Here is an 18,294-nt window from a genome sequence, read left to right as displayed (position 1 = left end):
ACGAGCTGCAAGTCAAGGGTGATCTGAGAACTAAACGGAGTAGGGGAGCTGAAATTCTTCATATATGGTCATTGGACCTATAAGCATCACGACCTTAGATGCCGGGTGACTCATATCTGCCAGGAGCTCCCACCCCCTCCAATCAGCTCACCATCTAGGGAACAAAGGCTTCTTCTCTAAAGAAGCTGAACTGGGGAGCCTAGAGATCAGGCTAAGCAGAGATTAGGAATGAGGCACAGGGCTGGAAACAGGTGATTGTGGCTATTCCTTATTATATCCTTAGTGGGCACTCTCTGAATGCCTATTGCTAGGCATTCTTCCCTTGAGAAACGGAATGACCCAGAGAAAGGATTTCCAGATCTTGCCTTTGGGAACCCTCCACCAAAAGGCTGATTGGTTACCCAATAACCTTTTGGTTGACAGTTCTACACACAGACTTCCAATCAGCCTGTTGGAGCCACTCTTCTAAATATGAATGGTTAGGGATCGCCAAACATTCTCGGAACATCTCCAATATGAGGGTGTTCAACCAAACATGATACACATATACGAAACAAGCCTGAAGGAAACAAAAATAATAGAGAAGGAGGAAAAACTAAAAAAGACTATCTTAAAGGATATTAGAAATGTATTACTTCCACAAAATGATTTCATAGGCTATTATAAGAAGCAATCAAATAAAAAACAGATCTTAAAAATTTTAAAAGTGAATAGTAACTTGATTATTTAATACAGTTTTGAAGGTAAAGAAAGTCTTTTAGAAAATGATATATTTTATGAAGTGGAATAAAAGATTAAGAAAGACACTAAGAAAAGAGATGTTAAGACAATCAAAAGATCAAAGTAAAAGGACCAACATCCAAACTAATAGGAGATCAAGAAAGAGAATAAAGATAACAGTAGACAGAAAATTATCCAAGATGTAAGAAAGAAAAATATCCCAGAAACAGGTGTTTCCAGATTGAAAGGATGCTACTGAGTACACAGTACAACAAATGGAAAAAAAAAAGAAAAGAAACCTACATTAAGAGTAATCTTTCTGATGTTTCAGAACCCCAGTCTTTAGAGATAAAAACTGGTCATTGCAAAGAAATGGGAATCAGAATAATATTACACTTCTCAATAAAAACCTTTGATACTAAAAGCCAATGGAAAAATGTCTCCAGATTCTGTAGGGAAATGAGTTCGATACAGTTATTTACACAGAGAGTGTCAATTAAGTGTGAGGGTAGAATAAAAACATTTTCAAGTACATAAAGATTCTGAAACTTGACCTCCCATGCACGGTTTCTGCAGAAGCTAGTGGAGGAGATATCCCATCAAAATAAAGAAGCAAACCAAGGGAGGGATACAGGAAACGGAGATCTAACAGGGAGGGTGTAGAGTCCCAGGGTAGCAGGAACTGTTGTTTTTCATTCTGTCTTTGGTGTTGATTTTTGAATTAAGTGCCCATATTACTTTGGCTAAAATAAAACAAAAGAATTTAAATATCAAAAATGAAAAATTAGTTTAGTTTTCTCTCTGCTAGAGAGGACAAAGTTTCTTGGTCTGCTACTGATATTGCATAAAAGTTTTCTGCCTTGAAAGCAAAGATTCTGTGTTTTATCAAAATAATTTTCTGTGTTTTATGTTGCTTTCACCAAGTCCTTGATTACCTAAAAAAACTTAATCTCCGCAATAGTAAGAACAATGCTTTGCTAACAATTACATAAACTTCTGTATTTATGTTTGAAATTTTCTATTGCCACTTTGGGTAAATGGATAATTAAGTATTACTTAATAATGATATGATCCTATTTAGTAAGTGTCTCAATCTCTTTATATATCTTGATAAACTTCCAAAAATTTACGTTATAAATAGATTCTTGACCTGACAATAACCAAGGTGTTCCACATAACAAAAGATCTGTTTCCTCTTTTACAAAGAGAAATGTTAAACTAATTAGGTATGTTTTGGTGTGCTGAAATTACATGGAAAGCACCGTCAAATAAAAAACAAACAGTGAGTCTTCTTTATGTTGTATTTACATGAACATATATTATAAATATTCCAAAAATATACTGCTGAAAATCTGACATAGTCTAATATAAGAGGTCTGTCATCAAGTTGGAGTGACACCCTGAAACAACTGAACCTGAGTATCAGATTGTGGCGCATGTGGATGAAGTCCACCCTGCTTCTCCAAAACATGACCCATTGCCAGCCTTTTGCCATCCTGATGTTCTCGTAACATGGCAACAGTCTGTTCCTGAATCCGAGAAAGTGAGATGGGTAAACAACGCTGTAAATGGAATAAACAGGGTTACGGAAAACCCAAGATGGCTGCCTAGTTAGCCTGGCCCCTTGGTACTTTCAGGTTTTTGCATTACTCATTCACCATAGTACATTTCAGCTGGACTTCATTCAACTGCCACTTAATTTTTGTTATTTCTTGTTTTTGTGTGTATGTTTCTGGATAACTTGAAGTTTCCCCCTGCCACAGGCTGATGCTCTCACAGTGGGAAAAAAATTGTCAGATAATGTATATATTTCCCACTTGGGATACACAATCTCTAGTGATTGGGCACTTACTTTGCTGAGAAAATCATATGAGCCTGGAGGGACAGCCTTGCAAACATCTTGGAATTATCAGGCAAAGTCTAGAGAAGTATTTATATATAATAGAAAAACTGGATTCAAGCAGAGCAACCTTAATTACACAGAGCTGAATGAACTGATGAAAATGGTTATAATTTTTATGACTTATTGTTTGCCATTGTTGATTTTATTTATTTTTTGACAGAGACAGAGAGAGTCAGAGAGAGGGACAGATAGGGACAGACAGACAGGAAGGGAGAGAGATGAGAAGCACCAATTCTTTGTTGCAGCTCCTTAGTTGTTCAGTGATTGCTTTCTCATATGTGCCTTGACCAGGGGGTTACAGCAGAGTGAGTGACCCCTTGCTCAAGCCAGCAACCTTTGGGCTCAAGCCAGCGACCATGGGGTCATGTCTATTATCCCACGCTCAAGCCAGCGACCCCTTGCTCAAGCTGGATGAACCCATGCTCAAGCCGGTGACCTCGGGGTTTCAGACCTGGGTCCTTCGCATCCCAATATGGTGCTCTATCCACTGTGCCTCTGCCTGGTCAGGTGACATTGCTCATTTTTTAAAATTCCTTTTGTTTTCCAGATAAAAAGAAACTTGTTTACCTATGACTTAGCAATTTGGTAAGTTATACCTCTGTAAGCAAAATTAAAACATTTATTTTTTTCTCACTACTTAATCCTTCCAGAATTCAATAATGAGTATTTTTATTTTCATGGCAATGTGATTATTGCATAAATACAATAAGAATAAGTTAGATTGATTTTATTACCAAGGCTTTGACTGAAATGTTTTGTTTGAGAGCGACATGCATAGACTTGGACCAGAACGGCATTTAGATTGATTTTGAAAGCCAGTAACAATCCCTTTGGGAAAACAGCCTGGCACCTGGTTTACATGGTTCACAGCAGACTTTCCAGGTGAGGAACAAGGGTTGCTTCCGGGGAAATGCAAGGAAGGGACCTCAGGACATGCTGGGGACCTCGAGAAGAGAGGGCTCACCCAAATCTATAGGTACTGCAGGCGACAGCTTACGGCAAGCGTGAGGCCTGGCTTCTCAGCCTGGAGAGGCTGTTTGAAATTAATCTGAAGATTCCCAAGGAAAAATTCCAGCAAAGCAGGTTTAAAGGGGTTTATATGGTTAATTATTATTCTTGCTGGACTTATCTAAATATCAGACCAAGTTTACTGAAACTAGACTTATTTTTTCAGATAAATTAGTCTTAATTTGGCCATCACTGGTAAAAATGGGGGTGATTATAGAGAGACAATTATGTTTCAATAGGATCTATAATACACCTTTGTGGATATTAGATTCTAGTGCTGCCCATTGTCTTTTGAGTTTTGTTTTACACAATATAAATTTCAGAGGAATTGCCACAACAGCTCAGGCCTACACAATCTCAGTGTCTGATGTGGTGTAAGCCACATAGACAGTTTACCTGAGCGCCTGTTGCAAACTCAATCTTAGGGATTTGACCTATATAGTCAGCTGTTTGGCCTATTTACTGCTCAAGCCCTGTGACTTGAACAGACCAGCGTAGAGTCCTTGGCATGGGGGTCCTTAGACAACAGGATTGCTTTAGATTACTTGTGAGCCGAATGGGGAAGTGTTGGGGCAGTGGCCAACTCATCATGCGTTGGGTCCTGGGGGATGCCCCCTCTAAGGCTTAGGACCAACATGGTTCCTGCAATTCTTGTCACAGAAGGGGTGAGCATGTGAGATAAAGGGGCACAATGGGCAGTCAGACCTGAATCCATCTTCAGAGCTAATCTTCCCTCTGAATTGAACCTGGACCTTGGTCGCCCGGTTTTCCTCAATACTGAGGAATAAACGACAAAAGGGGTAACTGTAACAGAGTGAAATGCTTAGCTTCTCTGACTCCATCTAGTTCAAGACCGCTTGGTTCCCATGGCCTTCAAGCTAATGGCTTCTTTTTAGCCTTGCAAACAGACATGCTAACCAGTAGAGGAATTGTGCTTGTGGCTTGAGGAGTTAAGGGAAGTGTATATTATTTATTCACAATTTGCAGGAATCTTGAGACTGAGGCCGGATTTACACAGCAACCAGCACAATCCTCCTCAGACCCCCACTGGCAGCGCCTAGAGGTCTGTGCCGTCAATCACCTCTTGCCCCTCCCATTTCCCTGTCCTTTGACATAAATGAAGATTAACTTTGTGCTTTCTTAAGATAGATTTGAGGCACTACTAGGGCTCCCATCTTTTTGGTTGGCACCTTCTCGATCAATAAACCTTTCCTTATTCCAAAAACAAAAATGGTTGAAACACTCAATAGTAAGTTCCAGTTGCCAGACAAAAGAGGGACGATAGGGGAGAAGACCGGAGATGAAGATGACCATGGAAGCTGTGTGTTAGAGCAGAATCAGCTCGGAGGGCAAAGACAGAAGCACGAGGTAATGATTGTGTGCACATGTGAACACAGGCACGCCGAGGAGGAGGAGATAGCAGTCTATCCCTTTTAGGCTTGTTTCACTCAGGACGCATGCACCCTCTTGGTGATGGTGGGGTGGTAGATGCTTTCAAGAGCTTCCGTCCCTGATCACTGCATTCCAGGGTGATACCTGGAGGGCAGTCCACTGGAACCAGCCCATGTCTCAGAAAAAACAAAACCTGGTGAGAAGTGATGGGGAATGAGGCAACTAGTCGTAAGAAAGTGCTGGAAAAGTCACTCAAGTTTGCTAAGCTGCCACCCACCTTTTCTCCCTCAACACTACATTGTCCCATGGCATAAAGACAATGTATGCGGTGATGGTCCCTGTTCAGTTCCACTCAGGGAAACTTAAAGTCTCCATCCCCACCATCTTGAGGAAGCAGAAGCATCAGTTTATTTGAGTGCTTTGGGGAAGAGAGTACAAGACAACTGACCTTAACCGAGTCCCTACTATGTGCTAGAAATGTCACATACACTTTCTCATCCAAGTTACACTGCCTGTGTGCATTTAACTATTGTCTATATTTCTCAGATGAGGAAGCAGTTTACAAAGCTAATAAGAGGTGGAAATGAGACTTCATAGCCTTCCCATATTGAGAAATGGATGTAGGAAAAGTGCAGGGACAAACATTAAGTTAAGGGAAGAAATGGCTTATAATTGGCAATAACACGATCCTAATTACCATATTTCCCCATGTATAAGACGCACCCATGTATAAGATGCACCTTAATTTTGGGGCCCAAAATTAAAAAAAAAAAGTATTACATAAAGTTATTGAACTCAAGTTTTATTCATTATAAAATTCATACAACTCCTCATCACTGTCAAAACTCCCATCCATTAGCTTGTCCTCATCTGTGTCTGATGACAAATCACTGTCTTCATATATTGCCTTGTCCTCAATTCCATCTATGGCATTTGAAATGCCACACTTCTTAAACGACTTGACAATGATCTCAATCTTGATATTATCCCAGGATCTTTTCACCCAGGTAAAACCTTCTCCTATAGTTGGTTTCTTCACTCTTCTTGCACTCTTCCTGGTGTCAAATGGTCCCCAGAAGACTTCATCCATTGGTTCCATTCACCTCTCATAGCAGCTTTGAAAGGTTTGTTAATGCTGACATCAAGTGGTTGGAGCTGGGATGTCAAGCTTCCAGGTATGACGGCAAGTTTTGTTTTCTGCTCTGTAGCAATCTTCTTTGTGTTTTTTGTTATCTGTGCCCTGAGTGGATCAAGCACCAATAGGACAGACAGCTTTGCATAAGAGCCCACCTGGTCTCCTTCTCCAAACTTTCTCAAACCAGATCTTCATCCCATCCTGATCCATCCAACACTTGTCATGAACGTGGACAGTCACTCCTCGAGGAATGTCTTCTTTTGACATTGTTTTGTGTTTGAAAATCAGCATAGGAGGCAGCTTGGTTCCGTCGGCACAACAAGCTAGAACAACTGTATAATGGCTCTTTTCATGTCCACTTGTCATCACAGTTACAGTTTTCACCCCCTTCTTATCAACAGTTCTGTTATTTGGGACATCAGATTGAAGGGGGACTTCATCCATATTTGCAATCTGTCCCAACTCAAACTGGTGTGTCTTCCGACATTGAATGACAAAACGATGAAATTCAAGGACTTTCTGCTCTAGCTTTCAGGCATCTTTTGGGCAGGTCTAGTGTGTGTACGCATGCTTAGTCCATTCTGTTTCATGAACCTGAAGCACCACTTGTGTCCTCCTTTGAAAACAGTAACTTCTTTTTCATCAGCAACTCCTCTTGCCTCATGCTGAACCATCTTTGTGAACACAGGAATTCCAATTGCCCTTTGCTCTTCAATCTGTATCTTCAATTCCCTCTCTACACCAGGCCATTTTGCTGACTTGCCTCTCATGGCCTTCTTCTGCCGTGGTATTTTCAGTAGGGTTTCTTCTTTCCGTAGCCAGTCTCAGATTGATTTCTCAGTTGGAGGAGGATCAAACTTATGTTCAGCAGCACAATTTCCATTCAGTTTTGCAAACTGGATCACTTTTAACTTGAATTCAGCACTGTACAAAAACCTTTTCTGAGCTGTTTCTGGGCAGAACGTGGCAAAATGTAACCTACACTAATATACTGGTAACAAGTGCGAAACAATGAGCACAAAGACAGTAAGTGCAAAAAGGTAGGAAATGTAAGTAAAAAATACTACAACCACTGTATAAGACCCACCAGTTTTTAGACCCCAAATTTTTCGAAAAGGGGTGTGTCTTATACCTGGGGAAATACGGTGGTCATAACTGAAGTTGCTTTCACTCCAGACTTGTCTCTGTCTTTTTTCAGGCATCTAGGATGCTCTCCCCGTCCCTCCACTGCCCCTTGTCTAAGATTCAATGGATTTTGCCATTTTAGACTTCAAGATTAGATGTAAGCATCTTGAAGATAGAGGGGAATGTGCCCAGGTTTTGTCAGCCCTGGCCTCCATTGCCAACCTTTCCCCCTGCCTCCCAGGGGTCCGAGCTTGGCTTGTGGGAGCCCTGCTCCACCTTCTGCCCTCCTCCTCCTTCCCAGCAGAGTCCTGATGGTATGGCTGTACTGGTCATCCATAGCCCTTGAGCTCTTCGTGGGAACTAATGTGTTCCCTTCAAGTTGGAGGCAAAGAAATAGAGCATATGCGCCTGTTATTTAAGGGCCTCCAGGTTAGGGGACAGAGGGCAAGAGGATTGGCAAATGGAAATCAGGTACCATCTAGGACTGTGTTCACTTACACTGCGTTCCCAGTGAGCATCATCCCCACTTACTAACAGCTACCATTATTAGTGCAGTGCTTATTATGATCTTGCTATTTTATCTCACTAAATTCCTTTTTTTTTTTTACAGAGACAGAGAGAGAGAGTCAGAGAGAGGGACAGACAAGGACAGACAGGAGGAGAGAGAGATGAGAAGCATCAATTCTTCATTGCGGTATCTTAGTTGTTCAGTGATTGCTTTCTCATATGTGCCTTTATGGGGGGGGAGGGGCTACAGCAGAGCGACTGACCCCTTGCTCAAGCCAGTGATCTTGGGCTCAAGCCAGTGACCTTGGGCTTCAAGCCAGTGACCTTTGGCCTCAAACCAGTGACCGTGGAGTCATGTCTATGATATCACGCTCAAGCAAGAGACCCCGCACTCAAGCTAGATGAACCCGTGCTCAACCCGGTGACCTCCAGACTTTAACCTGAGTCCTCTACAACAGTGGATGCTCTATCCACTGTGCCACGGCCTGGGCAGGCTCACTAAATTCCTTTTAGCTTCATTTTGTAGATGATCAAGTTGAGACTAGAGAGACTAAGAAACACGATCACGCCCATCTAGTTAGTAAACACAGAGTTGAGATATGTATGCATTTCCTATCCTGTTCCGACCTGTGTTCTCTAACTTTAATTTTTCCACATCTAGACCCAAGTTCCTTTTTAGGAATCCTTGACAAGAATGGGCTGCAGTTCAGGAATATGAAAGCTGAAATATTTTCAAGGTTATCAAAATAACATGTAAGAAATGAATTCATACACCTTAATATTTCCAACAAAATTCATGATTGGAAAGGTATTATGATAATTCCATTCATGTGTGATTTTTTTTGTCAACTGTCAATAATTAGTATAATAGAAATATCTATTATATTTGTAATTAATATGAATAAAATAAATATTTTAGGTTTGTTTTTTAAATTTTATTTATTCATTTTTAGAGAGGAGAGAGAGAGGGAGAGAGAGAAACAGAGAGAGAGAAAGGGGGAGGAGCTGGAAGCATCAACTCCCATATGTGCCTTGACCAGGCAAGCCCAGGGTTTCGAACCGGTGACCTCAGCATTTCCAGGTCGACGCTTTATCCACTGCGCCACCACAGGTCAGGCCAATATTTTAGGTTTTATGTGATTATAACATTAAACTCTGATCACAATTTTTCAATCTCTGATTACATGGGGGTCTCATCTTAAACTAAAACAAGTGAAAGAAGATGTTACTCAGAGTCCACCCTGACTTTTTTGGTGCCTATATCAACTTTGGAAAGCGTCCTGAAAAATTATTGTTAGTAACATTTGTGATGCTCTCCTTTGCCTCCGCCTTTCTCTCAGAGACAGCCCTTTTGCTGATTAACCTTTTTTCTGCTTATATAAGAGAACACATGCATCTGGCATTCTCTATTGACAAACATTCCTCTGAAAATTAAGCCAGAAAGGAACAAGACAAGAAGCTATTAAGGCTCCATTGCCTGTTTTATTTTTTAACAGCTGCCCCCTGGCTTCTCTGTTAATAGGGTACCACTGCTTGGATGAGAACTGCTTCCATCAGCCTTTTTTTTTTTTTTATTAAGTGAGAGGCAGGCCTGACCAGGCAGTGGCGCAGTGGATAGAGCATCAGACTGGAATGCAGAGGACTCAGGTTTGAAACCCCGAGGTTGCCAGCTTGAGTGTGGGCTCATCTGGTTTGAGCAAGGCTCACCAGCTTGAGCCTAAGGTTGCTGGCTTGAGGAAGGGGTCACTCGGTCTGCTGTAGCCATCTGGTCAAAGCACATATGAAAAAGCAATCAATGAACAACTAAGGTGCCGCAACAAAGAATTGATGCTTTTCATCTCTCCCTTCCTGCCTGTCTGTCCCTATCTGTCCTTCTCTCTGTTTCTCTCTGCCCATCTGGGGTCGCTGCTCCGCTGCTCAGCAACCGAGCTACTTTAGCGCCTGAGGCCAGGCTATGGAGCCATCCTTAGTGCCCAGGGCCAACTGGCTCGAACCATTTGAGACATGGCTGCAGGAGAAGGGGGGGAGAGGGAGAGAGGAAGGGAGAGAGAGAGAGAGAGAGAGAGAGAGAGAGAGAGAGAGAGAGAGAAAAGGGGAGAGGTGGAGAAGCAGATGGTTGTCTCTCCTGTGTGCCCTGACTGGGAATTGAACCTGGGACTTCTACACACCAGGCTGATGTTCTACTGCTGAGCCAACCAGCCAGGGCCTAAAAAGGGTTTTCAAATTGAGTTCTCTGGAGACCTTGTGGAATATGAAGTGATCCCTCAGAAGGTCAGAGAGACAGCGGGCTCTAAGTACATGTGTGACGAGGTCAGGGCTGTGCTGGCTCAAGGTAGAGGCAGGTCTGCTTTTACACTGGATACCATGTAAGGTTTTGTGGAAATGAAAAGTTCTACACTTCTGCCTGACCAATTGGTAGTGCAGTGGATAGAGCGTCACCTGGGGATGTTGAGGTCCCAGGTTCGAAACCCCAAGGTAGCTGGCTTGAGCACAGGCTTACCAGCTTGAGCACTGGGTTGCTGGCTTGAAGCCCAAGATTGCTTGCTTGAATAAGGGGTCACTGGCTCAGCTGGAGACCCCGGATCAAGGCACATACGAGAAGCAATCAATGGACAACAAAGGTGCCAGAACTACGAGAGGTTCCTCCCTTTCTCTCCCTTTCTGTCTCTCTCTCTCACTTGGTAAAAAAATAAAATAAAATTCTACAGTCCAAGGAAGTTTGAAAGTCACTGTAATAGAATTTAAGTCCTTCCCAGAAGTTTGCAACAGAACTGTCTTCTCCACTCTAAAGCAAGGGTAATGTCCTTCACCAACATCAGCATTACAGTGAGAAGTAATGACAAAATGATCTTGCAAAATAAGGAGCAGCAGGGAAAGTGGCAATGTAAACAGAAGACAACAACACGACAGTGGTTATGATGATGTAGGCCATGACTACTCCAATTGCTCCTCCTGAGTGCAGGAAGCTGAAGTTGGTCACTCCTACAGAGCGACTCAGAGGTCAGACTGGGTCAGGCTTGCACCGAAGTTCAAGGGGTAAGGGCAAGGATGTGGTAAATCAGTAACAACTGCCAATAAATATCTGCTCTTACTTTAGAAACCAACTTCTTCCCCTTCTTTTAAAACTGTTCTCTTAAAGCCTACTTGCCCTGTGAGACGCACACAGTATCCATTAAAAATCAAGGTCCTGGCCCTGGCCAGTTGGCTCAGTGGTAGAGCGTCAGCCTGGTGTGCAGGAGTCCCGGGTTTGATTCCCAGCCAGGGCACAAAGGAGAAGCGCCCATCTGCTTCTCCACCCCTCCCCCTCTCCTTCCTCTCTGTCTTTCTCTTCCCCTCCCGCAGCCAAGGCTCCACTGGAGCAAAGTTGGCCCGGGCGCTGAGGATGGCTCCATGGCCTCTGCCTCAGGTGCTAGAATGACTCTGGATGCAACAGAGCGACGCCCCAGATGGGCAGGGCATTGCCCCCTGGTTGGCATGCCGGGCATGCCAGTCGGGCACATGTGGGAGTCTGACTGCCTCCCCGTTTCCAACTTCAGAAAAATACAACCCCCCCCCCCCCTAAAAAAATCAAGGTCCTGCCTGACCAGATGGTGGTGCAGGGATAGAGCGTCGAACTGGGACATGGAAGACCCAGGTTGGAGATCCCAAGGTCACCAGCTTGAGCCCAAGGTCACTGGCTCGAACAAGGGGTCACTCAGTCTGCTGTAGCCCCCAGGGCAAGGCACATATGAGAAAGCAATCAATGAACAACTAAGGTGCCAAAAAGGTGCTACATCGAAGAATTGATACTTCTCATCTCTCTCCCTTCCTGCCTGCCTGTCTCTGTCTGTCCCTCTCTGACTCTCTCTGTCTCTGTCACAAAAAAAAAAAAAAAAAAAAAATCATCAAGGTCCTGACCTATGATGGCACAGTGGATAAAGCACTGACCTGGAATGCTGAGGTCATCAGGGAATACTAGGACCTGTATTTCTCTACTGTATCATTAATGTTTTCTTTTATTGATGTTATAAATATTTGAGTCGTATCCTCTAAACCAGGGGTCTCAAACTCAACTCAGTATGTGGGCCGCAGAGCAAGATCACAGCCATTCGGCGGGCCGCACTAGGTCTACAAAAGGCAACTGTTACGCAACACTTTTCTCACTGCAGTTGAAAACAAAAAAAAAAATCAGTACAACAAGCACAATCGTACATGCAGTTTACTCAGTGTCACAAAACGACCAGAAACTGTAGTTCGCATCACAACTGCTGTTAACTAAGCTAATATCTAGCTAGGATGCTAGAGAAATGAAAAATACAAGTAGGCCCCTAGGCTTACTTTTATCCAAAATATTTTGAACTTCGTGGATTAGTCTGCGGGCCGCACAAAATTGTTCGGCGGGCCGCATGCGGCCCGCGGGCCGCGAGTTTGAGACCTCTGCTTTAAACTCTAAATTCTTAAAAAGCAGAACCTAGTTTCATTTACCTCTGTACCTAACAGGGTACCTAACAGTACCTTGTTTATGGAGCAAGTGCTCAATAAATATATATATTTTAAGTTATTTATTTATTTATTTTTTTTCTGTATTTTTCTGAAGCCGGAAACGGGGAGAGATAGTCAGACAGACTCCCGCATGCGCCGGACCGGCATCCACCCGGCACGCCCACCAGGGGGCGACGCTCTGCCCCTCCGGGGCGTCGCTCTGTTGTGACCAGAGCCACTCTAGTGCCTGGGGCAGAGGCCAAGGAGCCATCCCCAGCGCCCGGGCCATCTTTGCTCCAATGGAACCTCGCTGCGGGAGGGGAAGAGAGAGACAGAGAGGAAGGAGAGGGGGAGGGGTGGAGAAGCAGATGGGCGCTTCTCCTGTGTGCCCTGGCTGGGAATCAAACCCGGGACTTCTGCACGCCAGGCCGACGCTCTACCACTGAGCCAACCGGCCAGGGCTCAATAAATATTTTTAAATGAGGGGTTCCCTGTCCCATGACCTGGAAATCAGTCTGTTGCTCAACATGGCAATCCACCGCCCACCAAAATACATGTGTGGATTGATTTTAGATCACTTTTAGTCCAAATGGGTTTTTATTCTCTTTCCTGTTCTTTCTTTTCTGTCTAGGACAACTAAATAAAACCACAGGCAGGTGGCTCGGCTTTCCGGGTGTGCAGGGAAATATAAAAACAAAAAGCCTCTGTTATGCCACTTGTCCCTTCCCTGAGTCATCAAAGAGGTGTGGGAAAAATTCACAAAATGTTGTCTCAAATGGGCTCCTACGTGTGCTGACTACCCATTCATCCAGGTTTTCTGCACTCTTTGCTCCAGGAATCTTCAACTAATCTGAAAACCCAGGCAGTCTGGAAGTTGCCTGGTAGCGGATGTGTCTGTCACTCAGGTGTTTCTTTTCAGCTTACCTTTGTTCTGATATAGGTCTGCTATGAAGGATAATGACAGTGACAGGATCACAATGATGATAGCTGTAAAAGCCACTGAACACTATGGCCGAGCCCTTCATGCCCATTACTGCACAAGGCAGGACTATTACGACATCCATCTAACATGTGGTCATAGCACACGGCCCCGCAAGGCAGAGCCACTGGACCAAGGACTCTGGCCGGCTATTGCCACAGTGGGACTTACCTAGCGGCTATGGCCACAGTGGGACTTACCTAGCGGCTATGGCCACAGTGGGACTTACCTAGCGGCTATGGCCACAGTGGGACTTACCTAGCGGCTATGGCCACAGTGGGACTTACCTAGCGGCTATGGCCACAGTGGGACTTACCTAGGAAGCACAGAGTTAGGTGGCCTGGATTTTGCAGGGGATGCGACTTTAGGTTCTGGCCCAGATGTCCCTGAAGATCCTGGCAGAGTGTCCTGTGCAGGCCCAGATTGGTTTGGAAGGACTTCCCTCGTTGAAGTCAGAAGATGTTCCTTATCTTTAACTTCTTTTTCCCGGGACTTGGCTTTGTGTTCCGCCAGAAGGAGGTCAAATTGCTTTTTCCGGCCCGGGACTGCCCTCCGATGGCTTAGAGAATGTGTCTAAGGAGAAGAGAGATGAAAAGCACAGCCTCTTTGATCAGCACATAAACCTGCTTCCCCGGGCCCTTCACTTCAGAAATAGCAATACATGGGAATTTGGAGGTGCTTGAAAAGTCAACTTCAAGGAAACAGCTCCTGTTCTGTGGCTGGGAAGAGGCAGAGACCATACAAACACAGCTATGCCCTACTTTCCTGGCAGTAAGCAGCCAAAGCTTTCTCCAAAACGTGGCATAAGACGACGAACTTCAGTGCGGAACCCAGGAAAATCTCTCTGATGAAAAGCCACCGTGAGAAAGCCTAGAGTTAATCCAGGTGCAGGTGGGAGGCTCGCTTTGGCCAAGACACACAGAGCCACCAAGCAGAGAGAGCCACAGCCTCGCTCCCCAAGAAGCACTAGCAGTTCAGTATGAAATATGCAGCCGGGGGCTACCCAGTGGTGGCCGCCTGGGGTCAGCTGTCCCCCTGGCCGCTCGAGTGTGGCCAGATCAGGGGCGCGGCGGGACCGCCTTTCAGGGTGCTGCTGCTGCCGCCGCCACCGCCGCCGCCGCCGCCGCCGCCGATCCTGCATACATTAAAACGTAGCAGGGTTTAGAACCGCCTGTGAGTGCCTATAAATACAATTTACTGTCTGGCCTCACAAGTAACAGGGGAAGCCTTTTTTTTTTCCTTCTTAAAAAGCCAGCCAGCTTGAGGCAGGCACTCTGCTACCATGGAAGAGAAGAAAGCATTTCCCTTACAAAGAACAGCTGGGGGTCATGTCTAGGTTCCACACCCTGCCGTGTGCAGAGAGTGGCATGCAAACATTTCGACAAAGGCCCCAGCGAGAGCAGGAAGTATTTTTTATGGAAAGCGAAATACCTTGCAGGTGAGGGATCTTGTGCAAGGTTTCTTTGTCTCGGGATCCAATACTCCACAGTGTTTATTTGGGTCAAATTCTCTCTCTGGTTTAAGAAACAAACAAAAAATATAAGAAAAAAGGAGACTAAATAGGATTTGGCATTAAGACTACATTTAAAAAATGCACATTTGCACCAACAAGTGAGACACTGTCAGGCAATCTGTTTTGTTTTTTTTCTCCAACCAACTGCTAAAATGCTTCAAGAACCGCTCAGGGGAAAATGGTGCACCCTTCTGAACCCAGAGTTCCCAAGTCCAGCTTCAGCAGGGGGCGGAATGCAGCACGAGGAACAGGGAATGGGGGGTGGGGGTGGAGCCATGCTGCTCTCACACTTGATTTCACTTGAAAAGCTCCTCCAGTACTTGGTTCTCTGGGCATAGCTAGTGGCAGACCAGGGGGAGCCACCTGAGGCTCAAGGACACTTTCTCCAGGGTGCTTCCAAGAGTACATCGCATCCCCCCACCCATCCTGCCTTCCTGCTAGTTTTAGCCATAGAACGGGGAGACTATTCCTTGACTTGTCAGTGTGACCCTGCCTCTCCCCTGCTTTGCAAAGTGCTCAGCACAAGGCTCGCAAGGCAGCATTGTTGACCAGAAAAATAGTTGCCCTGATTCAGGAACATTCTAGTGGTGTCATAGGCAAGGGTGGGGGGAGAGTCGGTCCGGACTTGAAGGGGCAAGGCGGGCAGCACCTGCTGGTCTCCCAGCTCCAGCTTGCCCTGCTCCCAGCGCGGGCCTTGGAGCCCCTGGGAGCGAGCAGGGCAAGCCGTGCCCTTGGGCTGCAGGGAGGCCAGGCTGTCCCCATGATCTCCCACTGGGCTGCTGGTGGGTCATGTTGGCTTTACTTCTCAGGAACTTGCTCTTTTTAGGCCCATTTGGGATCCTTCATCCCCTCTGGATTACAAAAATGCTCTGCTCCCCAGGAAAATGAGGGGATGGGAGGGCAGTCTTTTGAAGACCCTCCCTTAGACGTTCCAGTTCCACCCCTCAGGTGGCCGGTACTGTTTCTAGGAGGCACCCAACACCCTTGCCTCCTGCAGGGCAGGAATGACACAGCTCTTCTGGGAATTCAGAAAGAATGTTGGTGGGTGGGTGAGGGGTGTGTAGAAATTGGGTGGTGTCCTTAAGAGCCCTGAATAGCTGCAAACTAAAAAGAGGTTACCTGGCCTGAAAAACTGTCTGAAATTAGCGGAGTAAACTCTGAGCATTATATGTTTAAAAAAAGGTTTGGGGGCTATAGAGTGGTCGTGATGGTGGAAATGACAAGTACAACAAAACCATCCTTACATCCAAGGCAGACTCCCTGGTTGGCTAGCAACATGCTTCCTGTTCATTCGTTTTTTTAAGCTTTACTTCTAAGAATAAATAATGGCCAGACCTGGAGATACCCATTTCCGATGAGCCCTCTCTGCCCAGCAAGGAGTGCCCAGGCGCAGGCCCAGCCTGCCTGGCACGCAGTTCTTCCCCTGGGACCTGTCAGTGCAGCCCTGGGCCCAGGTCTGCCCCAGCACTCAGGCTGGCCTGGAACTGGGCGGGTCGTTTGGCTGGGGGTGGGCGCTGGGGTTTGGCTGGGGGTTTGGCTGAATGTGAAAGTGAGATAGGAGCAAAAGACCCAATGAGGCAAAACAGCCAACAAAATGCAAAACCAACAAATAGCAAAAAGTCCCCAAACAACTTTAGAGTGGGGGGCAGGCTGGAAGCCATGGGCATGCTTCTGCCACAGCAAGGAACCTCAGGCTCTGGGTACTGTGCCCAGCCAGGCCTGTTTGTGTTTCCAGGGGCACTGCCACCCATCTCTGCAGAGTGAAACTGAACTTCCCACAGAGGAGGGCCAGCAGTGGGGGCTCCCATCCACAGTGAGGCCTCCCCACGTGCCAAGACGATGCCAGGCTCTACCTTTCTTTCTTGATAGTGGGTGAACAGTATGAGGGGATTTTCAGAGTATAATACTTTTGTCATTTGAATGCTTTGGGCTGAAGTACTATTAAGAATAATTTTTTAAAAAGTTACAGATGTAAGACAGAAAAATTGAAATACAAGTAGAGACCAAGTGAATAAAAATGACCCACAATTTTGGGGGTGCTTAAGAAGTATGCTTCTACCAGAAGATATAGTTTCTTTCTCACACGGTGGCTTTCATAGTGATTTTTTTTTCTGTTCAACATTAGATAATGCCCATGATGCGTGAATTAGTTATGAAGTTTATTTTGATCTCCTGCAAACAGCAGAACTGCTAGATTTGGTTTTACAACAAATCCACAGCAAGCATCATTCACATGGGGGCCCCTGAAGGGCAACCCCTGCCCCAGAGACTGGACACGTGCATCTCCCCAGGTACGCCCAGCACCGGCTCACAGCCCAGAATCACACCCGAGGCCAGGGACACCCCCAACACCTCATCAGCTGTGCTAACCCGAGTGCTCCTGAATAGAAATGCCAACTGCTCGTGGGAAAGGCAGCTGTAGCCCCGGACCACAGAATCAATATGGAAACTAGGCCAAAAGGCAGAGGTTGTGTCTTCGTGGGTCAGTCACTGATGGGACTGTCCCAAGCCTGCTCTTAGCTACTGTGAATGTCACTGTGGGCTGTCCAAATTCACGGTAGTGAGGCCTCTACAAAACCGAGGGCAGTTCAGCCAGTCAGCATGACAGTAAGACCCTCGGAATCCCAGACCGTGAGGTTGGTGCACAGCCTCCCTCCTTGGAGCTGAGTGAGAGCCACAGCTGGCCTGGGAATACGAGAATCCGTGCCTGCTGGCATTTCTAGGTGGGGGTCCTGCTTGCAGGTAAACTCCATGTCCCCCTTAAAATGAAACAGACCTGTCTAATTATAAGAACACATCACTACTCCTTGGTTACAGATGTGACTCAATTTCATGAGCCAGACGTGAAGGACACAGACACGTACCTGAAAGTCTCCTGTAAGGCTTGTTGTTTTTGGTGCCATTTTGATGTTTCTTGTCTATTGTGGTGGACAAGATTCCTTTGCCATTTAAGATCTTCTCTGAGGAAGGTGGCACTGACTTGGACATCAAGACCGGCTTAATTAAGGGTAGGGCAGAGACAGCGGAGGACGAGGTGGAGCAGGCAGTAACCGCAGCAGTGGTTGTAGAGTTCATTTTGACATTGGCACCATCTGCCTTCACTAGGTTAGGAATTTTCTCTAAACTGACTACAGGAATTGGAACGCTGAAAAATAAACGAATAAACACACAATTGCCATCTTTGATACATCTGGTCCACCGAGAAGCTAGAGCCACTTATCATTGTCAAAACACTTCTTTATCACTTATTTATACTTCTCCTATAGCTGAGCAGCAGGATTCCCGTTTGGATGAGAGGGAGATTTGTGCCTTCGAAAGGACCGCAGGGAGTGCGAGGCAGGTACAGGCACCAGGGATGGCATCAGAGCTGATTGATTACCTCTCATCCCCATTGTCCCCATAGGTCCTGCATCTCCCCCTTCTCAGTCCCTATACGTCAGCTGACTCTCAGATAGCACCTTGGGAAGAACAAGGTGATCCCTGTGATGCTCAGGAAGAGATGCTGTTTGTCTCCTGAAGACAGTGTGCCATACTGTGCCACCTGCTGAATC

General features: G+C 45.6%; 1 protein-coding gene across 6 annotated transcripts in view; it reads right to left on the bottom strand.

Moving 5' to 3' along the window:
- ATXN7L1 (ataxin 7 like 1) overlaps nt 1-18,294 on the bottom strand; it is a 278,049-nt gene that overhangs the window by 25,831 nt on the left and 233,924 nt on the right. For all 6 annotated transcript variants that reach the window (XR_010747497.1, XR_010747496.1, XR_010747498.1 and 3 more), the window contains 3 exons: nt 17,608-17,888; nt 14,662-14,744; nt 13,547-13,803 (listed from right to left, as the gene is read on the bottom strand). Coding sequence is in view for 1 of the 6 variants with exons in the window: in XM_066353681.1 (XP_066209778.1) it covers nt 13,547-13,803; nt 14,662-14,744; nt 17,608-17,888 (621 nt within the window). In the remaining 5 variants the exon portion in view is untranslated. The remainder of the gene's footprint in view (nt 1-13,546; nt 13,804-14,661; nt 14,745-17,607; nt 17,889-18,294) is intronic.

Source organism: Saccopteryx leptura, chromosome 12 (genome assembly GCF_036850995.1).
Source record: "Saccopteryx leptura isolate mSacLep1 chromosome 12, mSacLep1_pri_phased_curated, whole genome shotgun sequence".
In the NCBI taxonomy this organism is placed as follows: Eukaryota; Metazoa; Chordata; class Mammalia; order Chiroptera; family Emballonuridae; genus Saccopteryx; species Saccopteryx leptura.
This window is presented reverse-complemented; position numbering and strand designations above follow the sequence as displayed.